Genomic DNA, 16,096 nt, shown 5'->3' with positions numbered 1-16,096 from the left:
AAGGGTAAAATATTGAATGCAGGTGAAGAAAGGGAAATAATTTTCTTTCTTAAAGGAAAAAAAGTTTTTAATTTCAAAAATACTGAAATTAGTAATAACACCTGTAATCAACCACAGAAAATTAAATAAAATAAGTTAAAGACTCTTCTTAAATCCTCCAATTTGCAAACCTCTTTCCTACTCCATCTTTCCTGTTAATAGTTTGGTGCAAATCTTTTCCAATTTTTTCCTTTATTTAAACAAGCATCTCTTTCTTTCTTCTCTTTCTCTCTGCTTCTGTACCCAAATATACATTTTTCTTAAATAAAAATGAAATGATGCTATATATATGCATTATATATTTATGTTTTCAAATTACTTTTTTCATTATATCTATCATAGAGTTCTTCCTAGGTCAATATACACACATACCAAATCCATCTTATTCACTTTAATAGGTGCATGGTGTTCTTTTGTTTGGCTAGATTATAATTTGTATAGAAATTTCTTCATTGGTAAGCCTTTCTTGGTAGGTTAATTTTAAAAAGCAGACTGAAGTGTGTTGTGGGCTGAATAATAGTCCCCAAAGATATCCACACACTAAGCTCTGGAACCTGTGAATTTTACTTTATATGGTAAAAAAGTATTTTGCAGGTGTGATTATTAATCACCTCAACTAGATATTGAAATAGGAATATTATCCTGGATTACTTGAGTGAGCCCTAAATGTAATCACAGAGTCATGTGATGACAAAAGCTGAGGGAAGCAGTGCCAGACAGGCAGAAAATGGTACACGGCTGGCTTTGAAGTGGCAGGAAGGTGGCACAAGCTGAGCGATAGAAAGAAGCTAGAAAAAAGCAAGGAAACAGATTCTCCCCTGGAGATGGCAGAAGAAATCAGTCCTGATGACATGCTAGTTTTAGCTGCATAAAACTCATTTTGGATTTCTGGCATCCATAAGTGTAAGACATAAATTTGCCTTGTTTTATGTTACCAAGTTTGTGGTAATCCAGTATGTCCTTATCTGAACTTTATTATATCTGCAAAGACCCTATTTCCAAATAAGGTCACATTTATAAATATGAGGGTTATGATCTGAACATAACTTTTTGGGGGACACAATTCAACTCATATTCATTTTAAAAAAGTCAATTCCATCTGTGAGTGGTTTTAACATTCGATTTCTGAGCACCTACCATTTAATTCTGGCCTTGTTATTGCCTCATCCCAATGACAAAGTTCTTGCTGGATTTGAGATTTTAGGAAGCCCCATAAAAAATAGCTGTGCATAGATGGATATTTTGGGGATAATGAGCTTGGTGTGCACATCCCAGATTATACACATGTAGCACATTTTTTAATAAAGTTAGTAAACTTTATTAGCAAAAATGTTGCTTAGCAAAACTAAGCAACATTTTTACACACATATATAGAATATATGTGATCTATTTATGAATGCATCTTAAAAGCCTCAAAGTGTGGGGAGAGGAATGGCATAGTCAGGAGCACACGGTGGGTGGGTTCATAAGTGTTTATAATTGACTTCCATTACTTACATATACGTTCATGAGCCGTGCTCTTTTGTATGCAATATGTAATAAAACAGCATACTAGTCATGCTTTAATGTAAAATTGTCCCTACGTAACACAAACTTTAAAAGAAATGGTATACAGATGGTCGAATATATGCTTTGAGAAAAGAGCGCACGTACGGAGCTCAAAAATTGACACTGGAAAGAAATACCGTTTCATCAAGCTAACTTTTCCAGGTGTTAATCGGAAAAGCTGACAGCTGACAAAGCACCAGGTGAACCCAAGCTAATTATGAAACAGTAAAATAATCTGTGTTTGTATGAGACTCAAGTATCAACAAATTAGGAGGCTCATTCCCGGAACCACAGCTTTCACACTGGCTAGCCACCTTTCCAGTGAAAATTCCTTTCCTTGAAGATTCCTAGTCTGAGCAAAGACACTTACCCTATTCCAAAATGGCTCCGACGTCCACAACAAGTACAGCGCATGTCCGGAAGTTACGCAACCCCCATAAAGTAGTGCGCCCTTGCCCGTGGGGGAGTTTCCGCCATTTTTGAAAATCGGGAAGGTGCCTTAGATAAGTGTAGTTGCCGCCGCGATGGCAGCCTTTGCCGTGGAACCCCAGGCGCCCACGATGGGTGAGTGAAAAATTGTTCTCTTTGCTGGCCCTGCCATTCACGCTGTAGGCCCAGAAGCGGGTAAGACTGAAAGGCAGTAGTCAGGCTCTTGCATGCTGGCTTCAATCTGGGAGGGGGAGTCCTGGGTCTCCTTAAGTTCCTAGTCGCCCCCGCGCTCCGCAACGCGTCACCACCCTGCCGCTACCGAGGTGGCTCCGTGAAGCTGTGCGCCCTGGGAGGGATAAGAAACGGCCGTCGGGCGGTGACTGAGCTGTGTTTGTGTCCCTGCACGCCAGCTGCACCAGACTGGCCCATACCTGAGACGCCCCCCGACGCCCGAGACGCGATGCTTGGTTGCTGGGTTCCAGGATCCTCGGAAGCGTCCTAGGGAACTGAGCGGTGTGCACGTGGGTGGGCGGTGCCCTGGAGTGTGTGGTTACAGTCCGCTGCTCCTTGGTTGTCAATACTTCCAGTTCCTGTTTTGACTCCTTTACTCTCCTGGACTTTGCAAAAGGAATCTGTTATTAATGAAAGCTTGAATCGTGAAATTTGATCAACCAGGTGATGGTAATCATTGAGATATTGGCCTTAATAGCAAGCTAGGCGTTTGCACAGTTTTTCCCGCCTTTATCTGGGGACAGTGACTCTATTGTAGGAGATCTTTTCTTTTAACCAGTCAAAATCTAATTTTTAAAGATTCACTCTCATTGTTTATTGGTGAGCCTTGTTGAGATATGTCGTCTTTGAAAAAAATCTGCCATGTTGATTTCCTTTTTTTTTTTTAATTATTATTTTCCTCTGCTGGGTTTTGTGACTTGTGCGAACTGTCGAAAATTTTAGAACAGAAAATAAACCGTCTATTAGATTTTAAGGGCATGCAGTGCTTGCCATATTTGTGTAAAATTTAAGTTCCTTTTGAGAAGAGAGTAACTTGAATTGCTTTAGTGTGTCATAAAAAACTAAATACATAACGTCAATGCTCCAGATACTGTGCTACATTAAAACTTACATACAGATGTCAGTCTAGGTATTTATTTTTCGTATACTTTAGAGATCAGAAAGCTCATTTTCAGTTCCAAAGTTTTCTATTCAGCAAACTCATTTTAGAGTGCATGTTTGTTGTGGTTACAAATGCGGATAAACCTATCCCTTTATAGTGTCTGGCCGGAAATCTGACATTAGCTGATCTTAATTGTACTACTCCACGTATTGTAGATATTCCAGATAGTTACTGGTATATTAAAACTTCAACAAACTGTGCTAGTTGAGTATTAAGAGTACAGACTGTGAAATAGAATTTAGGACCTGCAGCATCCATTGGTTAATTTCTCTGTTTAAGTGAAATTTTGCACGGAGGGGTGGTTAGTGACAGTCCAGATTAAGAGCACCTCGTGCCCTCCTAACTCTCTGGTGCTTTCTACTGTGTCAGTGTATATCCAGATATATCAGAACTTTAGTTAACCTAATTCTTGTTTTTCTTGCCATGTGTTTTTTTTCTTCTGGGGGATGGAAGAGTGAAGGTAGTTGGTGGTGTTACCAAAAACTTTGCATTTATTGCTGTGGTTTTCTAAATATCTGTTAAGAATATGCTTTTGTTTAGGCTTTTGGTTTGATTTTAGTTTTTGCTCTTCGGAAATATTTAGTGTCATGTAACATAGTAACTAGCACTTTACGAAATAATTACAATGTAATTACAGTCTTTCGCACATTTCAGAATTACTTTGCTTTTTTCCTTTTTTATACACTTGTGTTAATATGTAGGTCTATTATAGGAAATAAGAGGAAAAATAAATAATTGACAGTTTTTGGATAGCAAGAAACAAATTTTTGAGGCTATTTAGAAGTTCAGTAATAATAAAAACCATACGTGTAACATATTAAACATTTGATCTTTGCCATGAATCATACTCAGGCTTGTCACCTAGTTGAAAAATTATTTTTATAAGCAGAGATTGCAGATTCTACATTTACACATTAATCATTCAGTATTTGCTATTATAAGATATTGGTAAAATACTATTTATTGAGCACTTACTGGATATCAGGTACTAGATCAAGTGCTGTATTTGCTATAATTATAATAAAAGCTCTGTGAGTGGATGTTGTACTTATGCTCATTTTGCTGGGAGAACTTGAACCCACATCTCAGACTCCATTGCTCCTATTTTCCTTACTGTGCTGTTTTGTTCTGAAATTAGAATGATATGGCTTGCTCATCTTCATAAAGGGAATAATAATATCTTCCCTGTAAATTGTGAAGATGGATTTTGAATTGACAGCTGTGAGGTATTAGTTCTCTCTTTAAATTGATTTTATATTAGGGAGAATTTTATTGATTATTCTTAACTTTAAAACTAATGATTTAAAAAATGATCTTCAAATAAATTTCCCAACTCTCTTTAATGTGTTTCTGAGTTAGGATGCTAGTTATCACTGTTATTTCACAGGTGCTCTATTGTGTGCATGATTATACGTTTATCACAAAAATGGTTCACTGTATTTAGGAATGGGGAAGGAAAAATGAGACATTTAGCAATCTAAACCCATTGTGTCTGATTTGCTAAGATTTTGTGTAATTAACGAGTGCATTCTGTCCTTGTTTTTGGCAGTTACATATTAATAGTAGAAACTGACCCAGAAATGGAAAGAAGTTCTGTTAGGGATTTTTAAAGATAATCTATTAAATAAAAATTTTTAATTTAAAAATAAGTGTATTCCAACCATAGCTGTATTTAAAAAAGGAAACAAAAATAAGTGTCGATTTTTTAAACTTATTGTAAACAAAAACAGCTGTTAAAGATTAACATTGTGAATACAAGGTAGTTTACATTTTTCTAGAAATAGTTTTTATTGGCTTTTAAAGTAATAAGTTCAACTATAGTTCTATAATATTTGAGTTTTTATTAAATTCTCAATTGTGCTGGATTCTTACATCTTTTTGCTAGATACTATAACAGAACAGTTCTTAATTTTTTTTTTTATTAATTCATTTAGGATCTGAACCAATGATGCTGGGTTCACCAACATCTCCAAAGCCAGGAGTTAATGCCCAGTTCTTACCTGGATTTTTAATGGGGGATTTACCAGCTCCAGTGACTCCACAACCTCGATCAATTAGTGGTTCTTCTGTAGGAATAATGGAAATGAGATCACCTTTACTTGCAGGTAGGTGAATTGCTTAAAATAGTTTATAGTAGGCCGGCGCGGTGGCTCACGCCTGTATTCCTAGCACTCTGGGAGGCCGAGGTGGGTGGATCGCTCGAGGTCAGGAGTTCGAGACCAGCCTGAGCAAGAGCAAGACCCCGTCTCTACTAAAAATAGAAACAAATTAGCTGGACAACTAAAATATATATAGAAAAAATTAGCCGGGCATAGTGGCGCATGCCTGTAGTCCCAGCTACTCGGGAGGCTGAGGCAGTAGGATCGCTTAAGCCCGGGAGTTTGAGGTTGCTGTGAGCTAGGCTGATGCCACGGCACTCACTCTAGCCCGGGCAACAAAGTGAGACTCTGTCTCAAAAAAAAAAAAAAAAATAGTTTATAGTAACACCAACACACATATTATAATTCTAAGCAGTGGTGCAGGATTCACCCTCATCAACACATTTATTAAAAAAAATTAATGCTTCTATTGTAAAGCAAAGCTTTTGAGGCTCTTGGAATAGGTGTGTAAACTATAATAATTTCAAGAACCATTCATTAAAAAATTCATCCTATAGTTCATTTATTCTAAGATGCCTTTGATTTTAAAATTCACCATTTAGTACCACTAGGAAAGAAAAACACTAAATATGACACAATGCTAAGATGCCATTTTTTGTAAAATATATATCCCTGTTTTGGAGATGTTAAAGTATGTGTATGAGTGAGGGGAGAGTGCCTCTTAGAATTGATGAAATATGGTTTAGCTTCAACTGAATTCATTTTAAAAAATTCATCTTAAAATACAAGAATAGCAAATATCCAGTCAAAAGAAGTGTAATTTGAAAATCTGTAGATAAGAATGCTATTTCTAGACATAGCAAATTAAGATTCTCACATATAGTGTGATTAGTGAAAGAACTTTGCAAACTAGGGCGAGGGTTTTTTTTTTTCTTTTGACACAGAACTTGTCAACACAAAATATTTAACTTAAAAGCAACCTGTATTTATTACGGGACTCCTTTAGGTAAAAGAAGAGACATATTTTTAAAAGATAACTGAACTTTTAACTACTTCAAATTATATTATATTTGAAGTAATTCACTTAACATTATTTTCTGGACAGACTTTTTTATTTCAAGTGTATTATTTTGTTGTAGCTACCATATATTGAGCATTTATGAGCCAGGCAGTATGTTACTCATATTTTGTATATGTTATTTCATTCTCTTATCAAGCTTAAAGGGTAGGTAGTAGTATCCTCATTTTGCAAAAGAGGAAACAGGCTAAATGCAATAAGTAATTTGCTGAAGCTCTCTTATTAGTAAGTGACAGAGCACTTTAAAGCGCAGGTCAGACTCATTCTATAGCCTGTGCTCTCAATAGCTTATGCTGTACTATCCTGTCCAGGGTCAGACATTAGTCCCATGGAGGGCCTGGGCTGCATCACTATTTGGCATTGTGGGTTCTCCAAGTTATAAAGACATCTTTATGTCACAGAGGTTGGTCCTTGTTCTATGTCTTTATTATGTACATAAATATATTTCTAATGTGGGAAACACGAATGCCATCTATTTAATATTTTTTTTTTTTTTTTGAGACAGAGTCTCGCTGTGTTGCCCAGGCTAGAGTGCCATGGCGTCAGCCTAGCTCACAGCAACCTCAGACTCCTGGGCTTAAGCAATCCTCCTGCCTCAGCCTCCTGAGTAGCTGGGACTACAGGCATGTGCCACCATGCCCAGCTAATTTTTTTCTGTATATATTTTTAGTTGTCCAGCTAATTGGTTTCTATTTTTAGTAGAGACGGGATCTCGCTCTTGCTCAGGCTGGTCTTGAACTCCTGACCTCGAGCGATCCTCCCAGCTCGGCCTCCCAGAGTGCTAGGATTACAGGCATGAGCCACCGTGCCCGGCCCCATCTGTTTAATCTTAACAGTCAGATTCCACAATGGGGAATTATATTTATTCAGGTATCCACAGACTGGAGCTATCTAATACCTACTTTCCAGTGAGACATGGGATCAAGTTTTGTATTAAGCATTTTGTAGAGAAAGCAAAAGTTACATGTGTTTCCTAAAAACTAAAATTTCTATTAACTACTTATTCTGAAAACTTTTATTCAAAGTGCAGTCTGTAGATCAGCATTGGCATCACCTGGGAGCTTGTTAGAACTGCATAATCTCATGCTTCACCCCACACCTTCTGAATCAGAGTCTGAATTTTAACAAGATCCCTAGGTGACTGTTCAGCATATTAAAGTTTGTGAAAAGAACTAAGAGACAGGAGTTTAAATCAATATTTCAAAAATGTTAATTAAATAAATCTTACCAGAAAGATGGAAGATGCCTTTGTTTTCTCATCTGACTATATATTTTTTTTTTTTGTACATTGTAGGTGGGTCACCACCGCAGCCAGTTGTGCCAGCTCATAAAGATAAAAGTGGAGCTCCACCAGTTAGAAGTATATACGATGACATTTCTAGCCCAGGACTTGGATCAACACCTTTATCTTCAAGAAGACAGGTGGTATATATACCCTCATCTGCAGTGTATAACTTCATGTTTTTATGTGGCTATAAATGGGTCAATAATTAGAAATGTTTCCCTGAGGTCTCTTTTAGTGTAACTGTGTTGCACAGAATAAGGATTAAACACATTTATCATAGAATCTACTTAATTTGTGTTTATCATGAAATTTACTTAAAAATGTAGAACCCCAGATTGTTTTCTCATATAGGTAATTCTGTGGTTTTTATAGGTATGCCTTATCCACCTGCCCCTGCCCTCACCCCACTTAATATACATGTAGAATATGATTATGATTTAAGTCACTGCAATTGTTTAAGATGTTTAATATTTATAAATAATTTTGTGAAAGAACAAATGAAGATTCAGGTTTTATCCAAATGTAGGGTTTTATCCAGATGTAGGGCACTTGGTAATGATTTGGGATCTTTGTTTAATGAATGGCTTTATTAATATAAGACCAGTATCTTTTTAGAGGCATATTTACTGTTTACTTATTTTGCTAAAAAAAAAAAAAGCTGTCTCCTGAATATTTGTGAGCTCATTTTTTAGTATGCTTCTGGTGTAGGTGTTCTGATGGTGGTGGGTTGGTTGGTTTTGGTGGTCTGATGGTGTTGTTTTCAGTCATAGGTTATATTTAAGGTAGACAGTTTCTGTTTTCATGGGACTGACAGGCAGAAAAAAGTGTCTGATACTTATTAAATACTTCACTGTATGCAGACCACCCTGGTCTTACAATTTCTAATGTATTATTTAATCCTTACAATGAATCTGAGGTAGTTATTACGAGCTTCATTTTATTATTGATGAAACTAGGACACAGAAAGGTTAAGTAATTTGTCAAGTGTAAGGAAGCTAGTCTGTAGCAGAGCCAGGCTTCAAACCCAGGCAGTCTTGAATCTAGAGTCAGTATTTGTAATAGCTGCACTGTGTTAATACTATGATAACTCTTGATTGTCAGTTGAAAGGTAGTACGGACTTTTAAGTAGGAAGTTTAGTAGCTTTTTAGTCACAAGTGTTCTTTCCTATCACTATTGTGCTCAGCAGGACATATAAACAAAGCCTATCAGTTAAATTGATAAATTCTTCGTATAAAGATAATTCTACTGTCTGATTTGGATATGTTTTATGCCTTTCCCTAAATCAAATTTAGCAGCGTTGTTTGAGAGTTGAATATTAGAAAGTATCTTTCAGTGAATTTTGACTCTTTGTAGGCTTGACATGTCTGGCATATCATGCCGCCTTGTCAAGCGAAGCAAAATTCATGCATGTGTTAAACAGATTACCTTTTCTTTCCAACACTTACAGACCTGCTCTCCTGTCCAACAGTAGCCACTAGCCAAGTGTGGCTACTTGATACTTGAAATGTGGCTAGTCCTAATATGCACTGGATTTTGAAGATTTAGAAAGAATATGAAGTATCTCATTAATTTTTCCATATTGATCACATATTGAAATTATAATATTTTGGATGTATTAGGCTAAGTAAACTAAATTTCACCTGTTTGTACTTTTTAAATGTGCCTAGTAGAAAGTTTAAAATTATATGTATGGCATGTGTTATATTCCTAATGGATAAATGTCCTGGTCTAGGTTGGTTTTGTAAAGGTTGATGAATAAGTCTGATGTTTAGTTTGATATGAGAACTACCTGCTTCTAAATTTATGCTATTTTTCATTATTCCTATGATGATACAAAACAGAAAGGTAGATGACAGTTATTGCTATATTCAAAATGTTTAAAAGCTTCATGGGTCATAATTTATAGAAAATGTTTTTGACTTGAAAGTTGGTAAAAATATTATTGCTAGATTGGAGCCCAAATTAGTTATGCTCCTTGAGACTTTGCTCAACCTCTAATTGTGAAAGAAGTTGGCATTAAGAATTGAACAATGAATTTGTATCTCTCCTAACATTCTCTCAACATTTAGTTCTAGTTGCTAGATTTTAGATTTCCTTAGTTTAATCAGGATCTGTTTTAAAAAATCTATATATTCTAGAAAGAGTCTATTCTAACTTTTTAATTCACTTTTGGTTCCCATTTCTTGATTGGATATTGTCCTTGTTTATAGAAGGGTTTTTAACTACTTTAATCTTTAATTTTCTCATATTTAAAGGGACTAGTATTGATTATTTTCCAGCTTTTGTATTTTCTACTGGTAGTGGTAGGAGTATGCTGCCTTTTATTGTGTAGACTGATTTGAATCTATAGTATTTCATGATTTGTGTCTATTTAGAAATAAAATTCTATCGCTTTTCTGTTATTCTGTGTGAACTTGGTAAATGCCATTTTGTCTGTTATTACAAATATCAGACATTAGGAACTAGAAACAAATAGCCATCATGTTATTTTCTATAAAAAAGTATTTTTAAAACTATGTAGCTTTTATTTTAAACAAATATGCTAAAGAGTCTGGCATGTTTGAGGTTAATACTGCTCAACTTGGAGTACCTTTGGATTATGAGCTAGAGGCATCTCTAGCACCTGATAGAAATTCAATTATCTATCGAGCAAAGCCTTTCAATACTTACCATGTTTATGTTATGGTTATGCATTTTTACCTTAACACTTTCTTCTGTTTTTGTGTAGCCAAACATTTCAGTAATGCAGAGTCCTCTTGTTGGAATTACGACAACTACTCCTGGAACAGGTAAGCAACACCAAAGACTTGTCTTTATTCTTTGAATGAAGGTAATGTATGACCTTTGTTGATAATTGCCACAATTTTTTCTTTTATATTTCAAACTTAGAAATTTTCTCAGGTGTCCATAACTTCAGGAAGGAAATACTTTGTACCTTGATTTTCTTATGAATGTATAGGCATGATAGGATATTCTCAGAATACTAAGAATTTTTAAAAAAATTATATACTTAGATATTTGAAGTATCTTCTGAGTTATTAAAATTGTGTAATTAAAACTGTTGCAGTTGGAGAGAAAAGGAATACTGAAGAGATTGAATAATAAAGGTGTTTTGAGAGATACTAATGCATAGCTATAAATCTAAATGTGGTTAAATACAAGCAACTGCTGATTATGTCTATTTCTTCAAGAGTAATGACATTTTTATCACCATCAGCATACGTATTCATAAATTTATAATCCCATCAAATGTTTATTCAACAAATATTTGAGCCACCTAACCAAGTACCAGGTTCTGGGAAATAGTGAACAAAATAGATAATCTCTGCCTTTATAGAGCTTACATTTATTTGCAGAATTTACATATATAAACAAAATAGGTAAATTATAAAGTTTGTTAGAAGGTAATGCATTTTGTGGAGGAAAAAAATTAAGTGGCAAAGGAGAGTTAGGGGGTGGAGGCTTATAGTTTTAAATAGGATAATGTATTAATTCTCTATTGCTGCCATAACAAGTTACCACAAACTTTAAAAGTGGCTTAAACAGTACAAATGTATTATCTTACAGCTCTGGAGGTCAGAAGTTTGAAATGGGTCTCCATGAGCTAAAATGAAAACATTGGTAGGGCTGTGTTCATTTATGGAGTTTCTGGGGTATACTCTGTTTTCTTGCTTTTCTATTTCTAGAGGCTGCTCACATTTCTTGGCTCGTGGTGCCCTTCCTCTGTTTTCAAAGCCAGCAATTTTCCATCTCTCTGACCATTCTTCTGTGGTCACATTTCCCCTTCTCTCTTTTAAGGACCCTTGTTAAATATGTTGGGTGCTTCTTGGATAATCCAGCATAATCTCCCTATTTTAGGTCAGCTGATGAGCAGCCTTAATTCCACCTACAACCTTATTTCCCCTTTGCCATGTGAAGGAACATATTCACAGGTTCCAAGGATTAGGTCATGGATATCTTTTGGGGATCATTTCACCTACCACAGGTACTTGGGGAAAAAGTAACATTTGCTTAAAAACCTGAACTGAGGGAGGTAGGGAAAAGTGTTCTAGACAGAAGGAACAGCAAGTACAAAGACCTTGAGGTGGGAGTATGTCTGGTGTGTTTGAGGAAGAATAAGAGGCCAGTGTGACTGAAATGGAGTAAGTGAAGGGGAGAATAGTAGAAAATGTGGTCAGAAGTGATCGGGGACAATGTATGACAGGGCCTTGTAGGTCACTGTAACAATTGGTCTTTACCCAGAAAAGGTAGAAAACAATTAGAATAACTCCTCTTGTGATGAGAATAGTTTGGGGGCAAAGGGTTTGGGTAGAAACAAGGAGACCAGTTAGAAGGCTACCAGTAATCCAGGTGAGAGATGGTGGTGACATAAGAAGAAGGCAGGAAAGGAGGAAATGAAGAGTGCAATATCAAAAAAGATGGAGCATAAGAAACAATAGCAAGACAGTAGATTTAAACTTAACCAAATCAACAATTACATGAAATGTGCTGAACACTCCATTTAGAAAGTAGAGATTGTCAGAATGGATAACAAAAGCAATATCCAACTACAAATTGGATCTTTTGATCCACCAAGTCTAGATTTCTCCAAGCAGTCTGTGAGCCCTCATTGGCAGTGTCCTTAAAGTCTAGATTTCCTCTAACAATTTGTTCGAGGCAGTTTAGGCCTTTTTATCATGCTCCTCAGAATTCTTCCAGCTTCTGTCCACTGTCTGATTCTAAAGTCACTTCCCTATTTTTAGGTGTTTAACAGCAGCACTTGACTTGTGGCACCAAAATCTGTATTTTCTATTGCTGCCAATAACAAATTACTACAAACTTTGTGGCTTAAGACAATGCATTTATTTCACAGTTTTTATAGGTCAAATGTCTGGGTACAGATTAGTTTTTTGCTTAGAACTCAGGTGTCAGCAGGGCTGTGTTTCTTTCGGGAGTCTCTGGGGATGACTGTGCTTCTGTGCTCATTTGGGTTGTTGGCAGAATTCAGTTTCATGTGGATGTGAGAAGGAATGAGGTCCCTGTTTCCTTGCAGGTTATTCTCAGCTTCTAGAGGTTGCCCTCAATCCTTGGCTCTTTGCTCCCCTTCTTCCATCTTCAAATATAGCAATGACAGATCAAGACCTTTTTTATGCTTCGTATCTCTCTGACTTGACTTGTCTGCATTCTGTTGCTGCTAAAGGCTCATTTGATTATGTTGGCCCCACAGGGATACTCTAGGGTAATTCCTTATTTTAAGGTCAGCTGATTACAAACCTTAATTTCATCTGCAAAGTTCTTTCACGGCAATACCCAGATTAGTGTTTGAGTGAATTACCAGTTAAATCAGGGAACAGACATGTTTAGAAGTCTGTCTAACATGTGTGTCATGGTCAAAAAATCTAGTATGTCACCCCATTCATTTCAGCTACATAAGTGAGGTGGAATGTCCTATGGTTTTCACAACTATAACCTGATCAAACTCGTGTAAGAAATAGGTAGATGACAATGCTTAGTTACACAGGTAGTGACTATTTAGTTTGAGTCAGTAAATGATCCCAGGGATATTGAAAATGCAAAAACACGTAATTGTTAAGTAATATATTGTATGTTTTAGAGGCTCTTAGTTGACTGAAAAGCATATATTTTCTTATTATGGTCAAGTGGAAAAGCACAAGATTAAAGTTGATGATATATCCTTTTGTTAACTTATTTTTTTTCTAATATAGTAACTTCTGTGAGGTTTTATAATTGTAGAGATCATGTATTAAAATACAGAAACTGATAGGAAAAATATACCTATCATGAATTGGCCACTGGGAGACACTGCTGCTTCTACTTTGAGTTTAAAGAATTTACATATAGAAAATCTTAATGGGGCATAAGTGCAAATATTTTTGAGAAGATGTGACGGACGTGGAGAACTATTATGCATGGTTAGTAATAAGAAATAGAAAAATGGAGCTGACAAGAAAATTGAGGGGAAAACCTAGACTTTTCACTCAGAGCAATTTTTTTTTAGCTTCTATATTTAGTGTTAAGTGAAGGATTTTTTTGTATAATTTGTAAATTTTAGCTGAGATTGGCAACATTTATAAAGAGATGTCATGGGATATAATGGCATGAGTGCTATTTTATGCCTAGGTTCTTTTTTTTTTCTCTTTGGAGAGAATTTAAAGATATGCTTAGGTTTTTTGGGTCCAATAAGGAGGGTTTTGTTTTGTTTTTAATTCTGCAACTAATGTTAAGGTATCTTGTAGAATCTAATTTTTGGTGCAGGGAAATCTTGGTCATAAGACAGGAAATCTGGATAGAAGAATATCAGAAACTCTTTCAACCATGGTATATTATTGCTAAAGAACTCTGAATGTGTTTGCTCTTTCTTCATTCTCATCCTTCAGTTTTCTGCTGCTGCTGTTTAAAATTTCCTCTGATTTTTATCCACCTTTTTATTTTTTAATTTTTTCTTGAAGTTCTTTCACTTGTATCAGCTCCCTTACCAAAAGGTAAGCCACTTATTAATGAACTAGAGTCCTTATTTGTGTTAGCATATTGTTAACGGGTTAAGTGTGATATTAAGTGATATGCTATAGCACCATGGTCTCCAACCCCTGGGCCTCAGACTGGTACTGGTCTGTGGCCTATTAGGAACCGGGCTGCACGGCAGGAGGTGAATGGCGGGCAACCAGTGGAAGTGTCATCTGTATTTACAGCCACTCACCATTGCTTGCATCACCGCCTGAGCTCCGCCTCCTATTAGATCAGCAGAGGCGTTAGATTCTCATAGGAACTCGAACTCTACTGTAAACTGCATACAAGGAATCTAGGTTGCACGCTCCTTATGAGAATCTAATGCCTGATTATCTTAGGTGGTGCTAAGGCAGTGATGCTAGAGAGTGGCTGCAGATACAAATTATCATTAACAGAGAGGTTAACAATGTAACAATAATAGAAATAAAGTACACAATAAATGTAATGTGCTTGAATCATCCTGAAACCATTCTCCCCCTGCACACTGCCACGTGCCCCCCACCCCATTCCATGGAAAAATTGTCTTCCATGAAACTGGTCCCTGGTGCCAAAAAGTTAGGGACTGGTGCTGTAGCACATTTGGGCTGCTTTTGTTGATGTGAGGACCTCAGTTCTGATAGTATTCCCAGAAGGGGAGAAAAAGGACTCTTCTTTTTCTGATCTGGGTTAGCATCTCCTTATATGAGCTCCTATTAAAGCTCTCTGTGCTTGCCTCTTTTTTACATCACTAGATTATGAACTCCTTCAGGACAGAGATTTTTTTCTATATATTCAGTGTTTACCCGATATAGAGCTGGGTCCAAAGGGCCTCAGTAAATAATTGTTGACTGAATATGTTGATTTATGTAAGTTGTAGTGAGTTGAATGGTAGCCCCCAAAACAACATGTACACATTCAAATCCCTGGAACCTGTGACTGGCCTTATATCGCCTCTAAAATATGATTAAGTTAAGGATCTTCAGAGGAGGTTCTCAAAACGGTAGAGAGTTGAGGTGAGGGAAGGGGGTGTGATCCTGCATTACCTGGATGGTCCCTAAATCCAATTCCAAGTGCCTTTATAAAAGACAGGAAGAAAGAATTTGACACAGAAGAGGAGGAGAAACATACAGAATAGAAGTGATGTGGTTAGAGGCAGAGAAGCAAGGGTGGGGAAACTGGGCCCTCACGGCCACATGTAACCTTCCGGATCCCCAAGTGTGGTCCCTTGACTGAATGCAAACTTCACAGAACAAATCCCTTTATTAAAAGGATATGTTCTGTAAACTTTGGATTCAGTCAAAGGCTACACTTAAGGATCCAGAAGGCCACATGTGGCCCCAAGGCCACAGGTTCTGTTGTTGTGGAAGCATGCAGGCAGTCACCAGAAGGTGGAGGAGGCAAGCAGTAGGTTCTTCTTAGAGTCTTCAGCATGCTTGTGGCCTCTGCCAACAATTTGATCTTGGGCTTCTGGCCTCCAGAACTGAGAGAGAATAAATTTCTGTTTTAAGCCATCCAGTTTGTGGTAATTTGTTACAGCAGCCACAGGAAATGAATATATGTATATAGTATTTTGAGGCAATGACACCCCAACGTCAATATCTACTACCAAGTATAAGAGGATTGGAATGTTTGTATTCAATTTGGCAGGGCATAGTTTTTCTTTAATAACACTGAATAAACACTAATCTTACTCTAGATGTATTAGTTACTTATTGCTGCTGAACCATATTATCACAAATTAGTGACTTAAAACAGCTCAGATTTATTATGTTACAGTTCTGGAGGTCAGAATTCTGAAATAGGTCTCAGTGTGCTAAAATATAGGCTTTGGCAGAGCTGCATTCCTTCTGGAGACTCAGGGGAATCCCCCCCCACCCCACACTGCCCGGGGTCCCTTTTCCAGCTTCTAGTGGCTGCTCATATTTGGCTGGGCTTATGGCTTCCTACAGTCTTCAGA

The 16,096-nt window shown here is 36.8% G+C and overlaps 1 protein-coding gene across 1 annotated transcript in view; it reads left to right on the top strand.

Moving 5' to 3' along the window:
• Positions 1-2,059: 2,059 nt before the first annotated feature.
• The window catches only part of NUP35 (nucleoporin 35), a 30,222-nt gene continuing 16,185 nt past the window's right edge, over positions 2,060-16,096 (top strand). The window contains exons 1-4 of the mRNA XM_045559000.1: positions 2,060-2,151; positions 5,125-5,295; positions 7,662-7,789; positions 10,382-10,442. Of these exons, the coding sequence (XP_045414956.1) occupies positions 2,112-2,151; positions 5,125-5,295; positions 7,662-7,789; positions 10,382-10,442 (400 nt within the window). The 5' untranslated portion in view covers positions 2,060-2,111. The remainder of the gene's footprint in view (positions 2,152-5,124; positions 5,296-7,661; positions 7,790-10,381; positions 10,443-16,096) is intronic.

The sequence above is a fragment of the Lemur catta genome, chromosome 8 (genome assembly GCF_020740605.2).
Source record: "Lemur catta isolate mLemCat1 chromosome 8, mLemCat1.pri, whole genome shotgun sequence".
In the NCBI taxonomy this organism is placed as follows: Eukaryota; Metazoa; Chordata; class Mammalia; order Primates; family Lemuridae; genus Lemur; species Lemur catta.
This window is presented reverse-complemented; position numbering and strand designations above follow the sequence as displayed.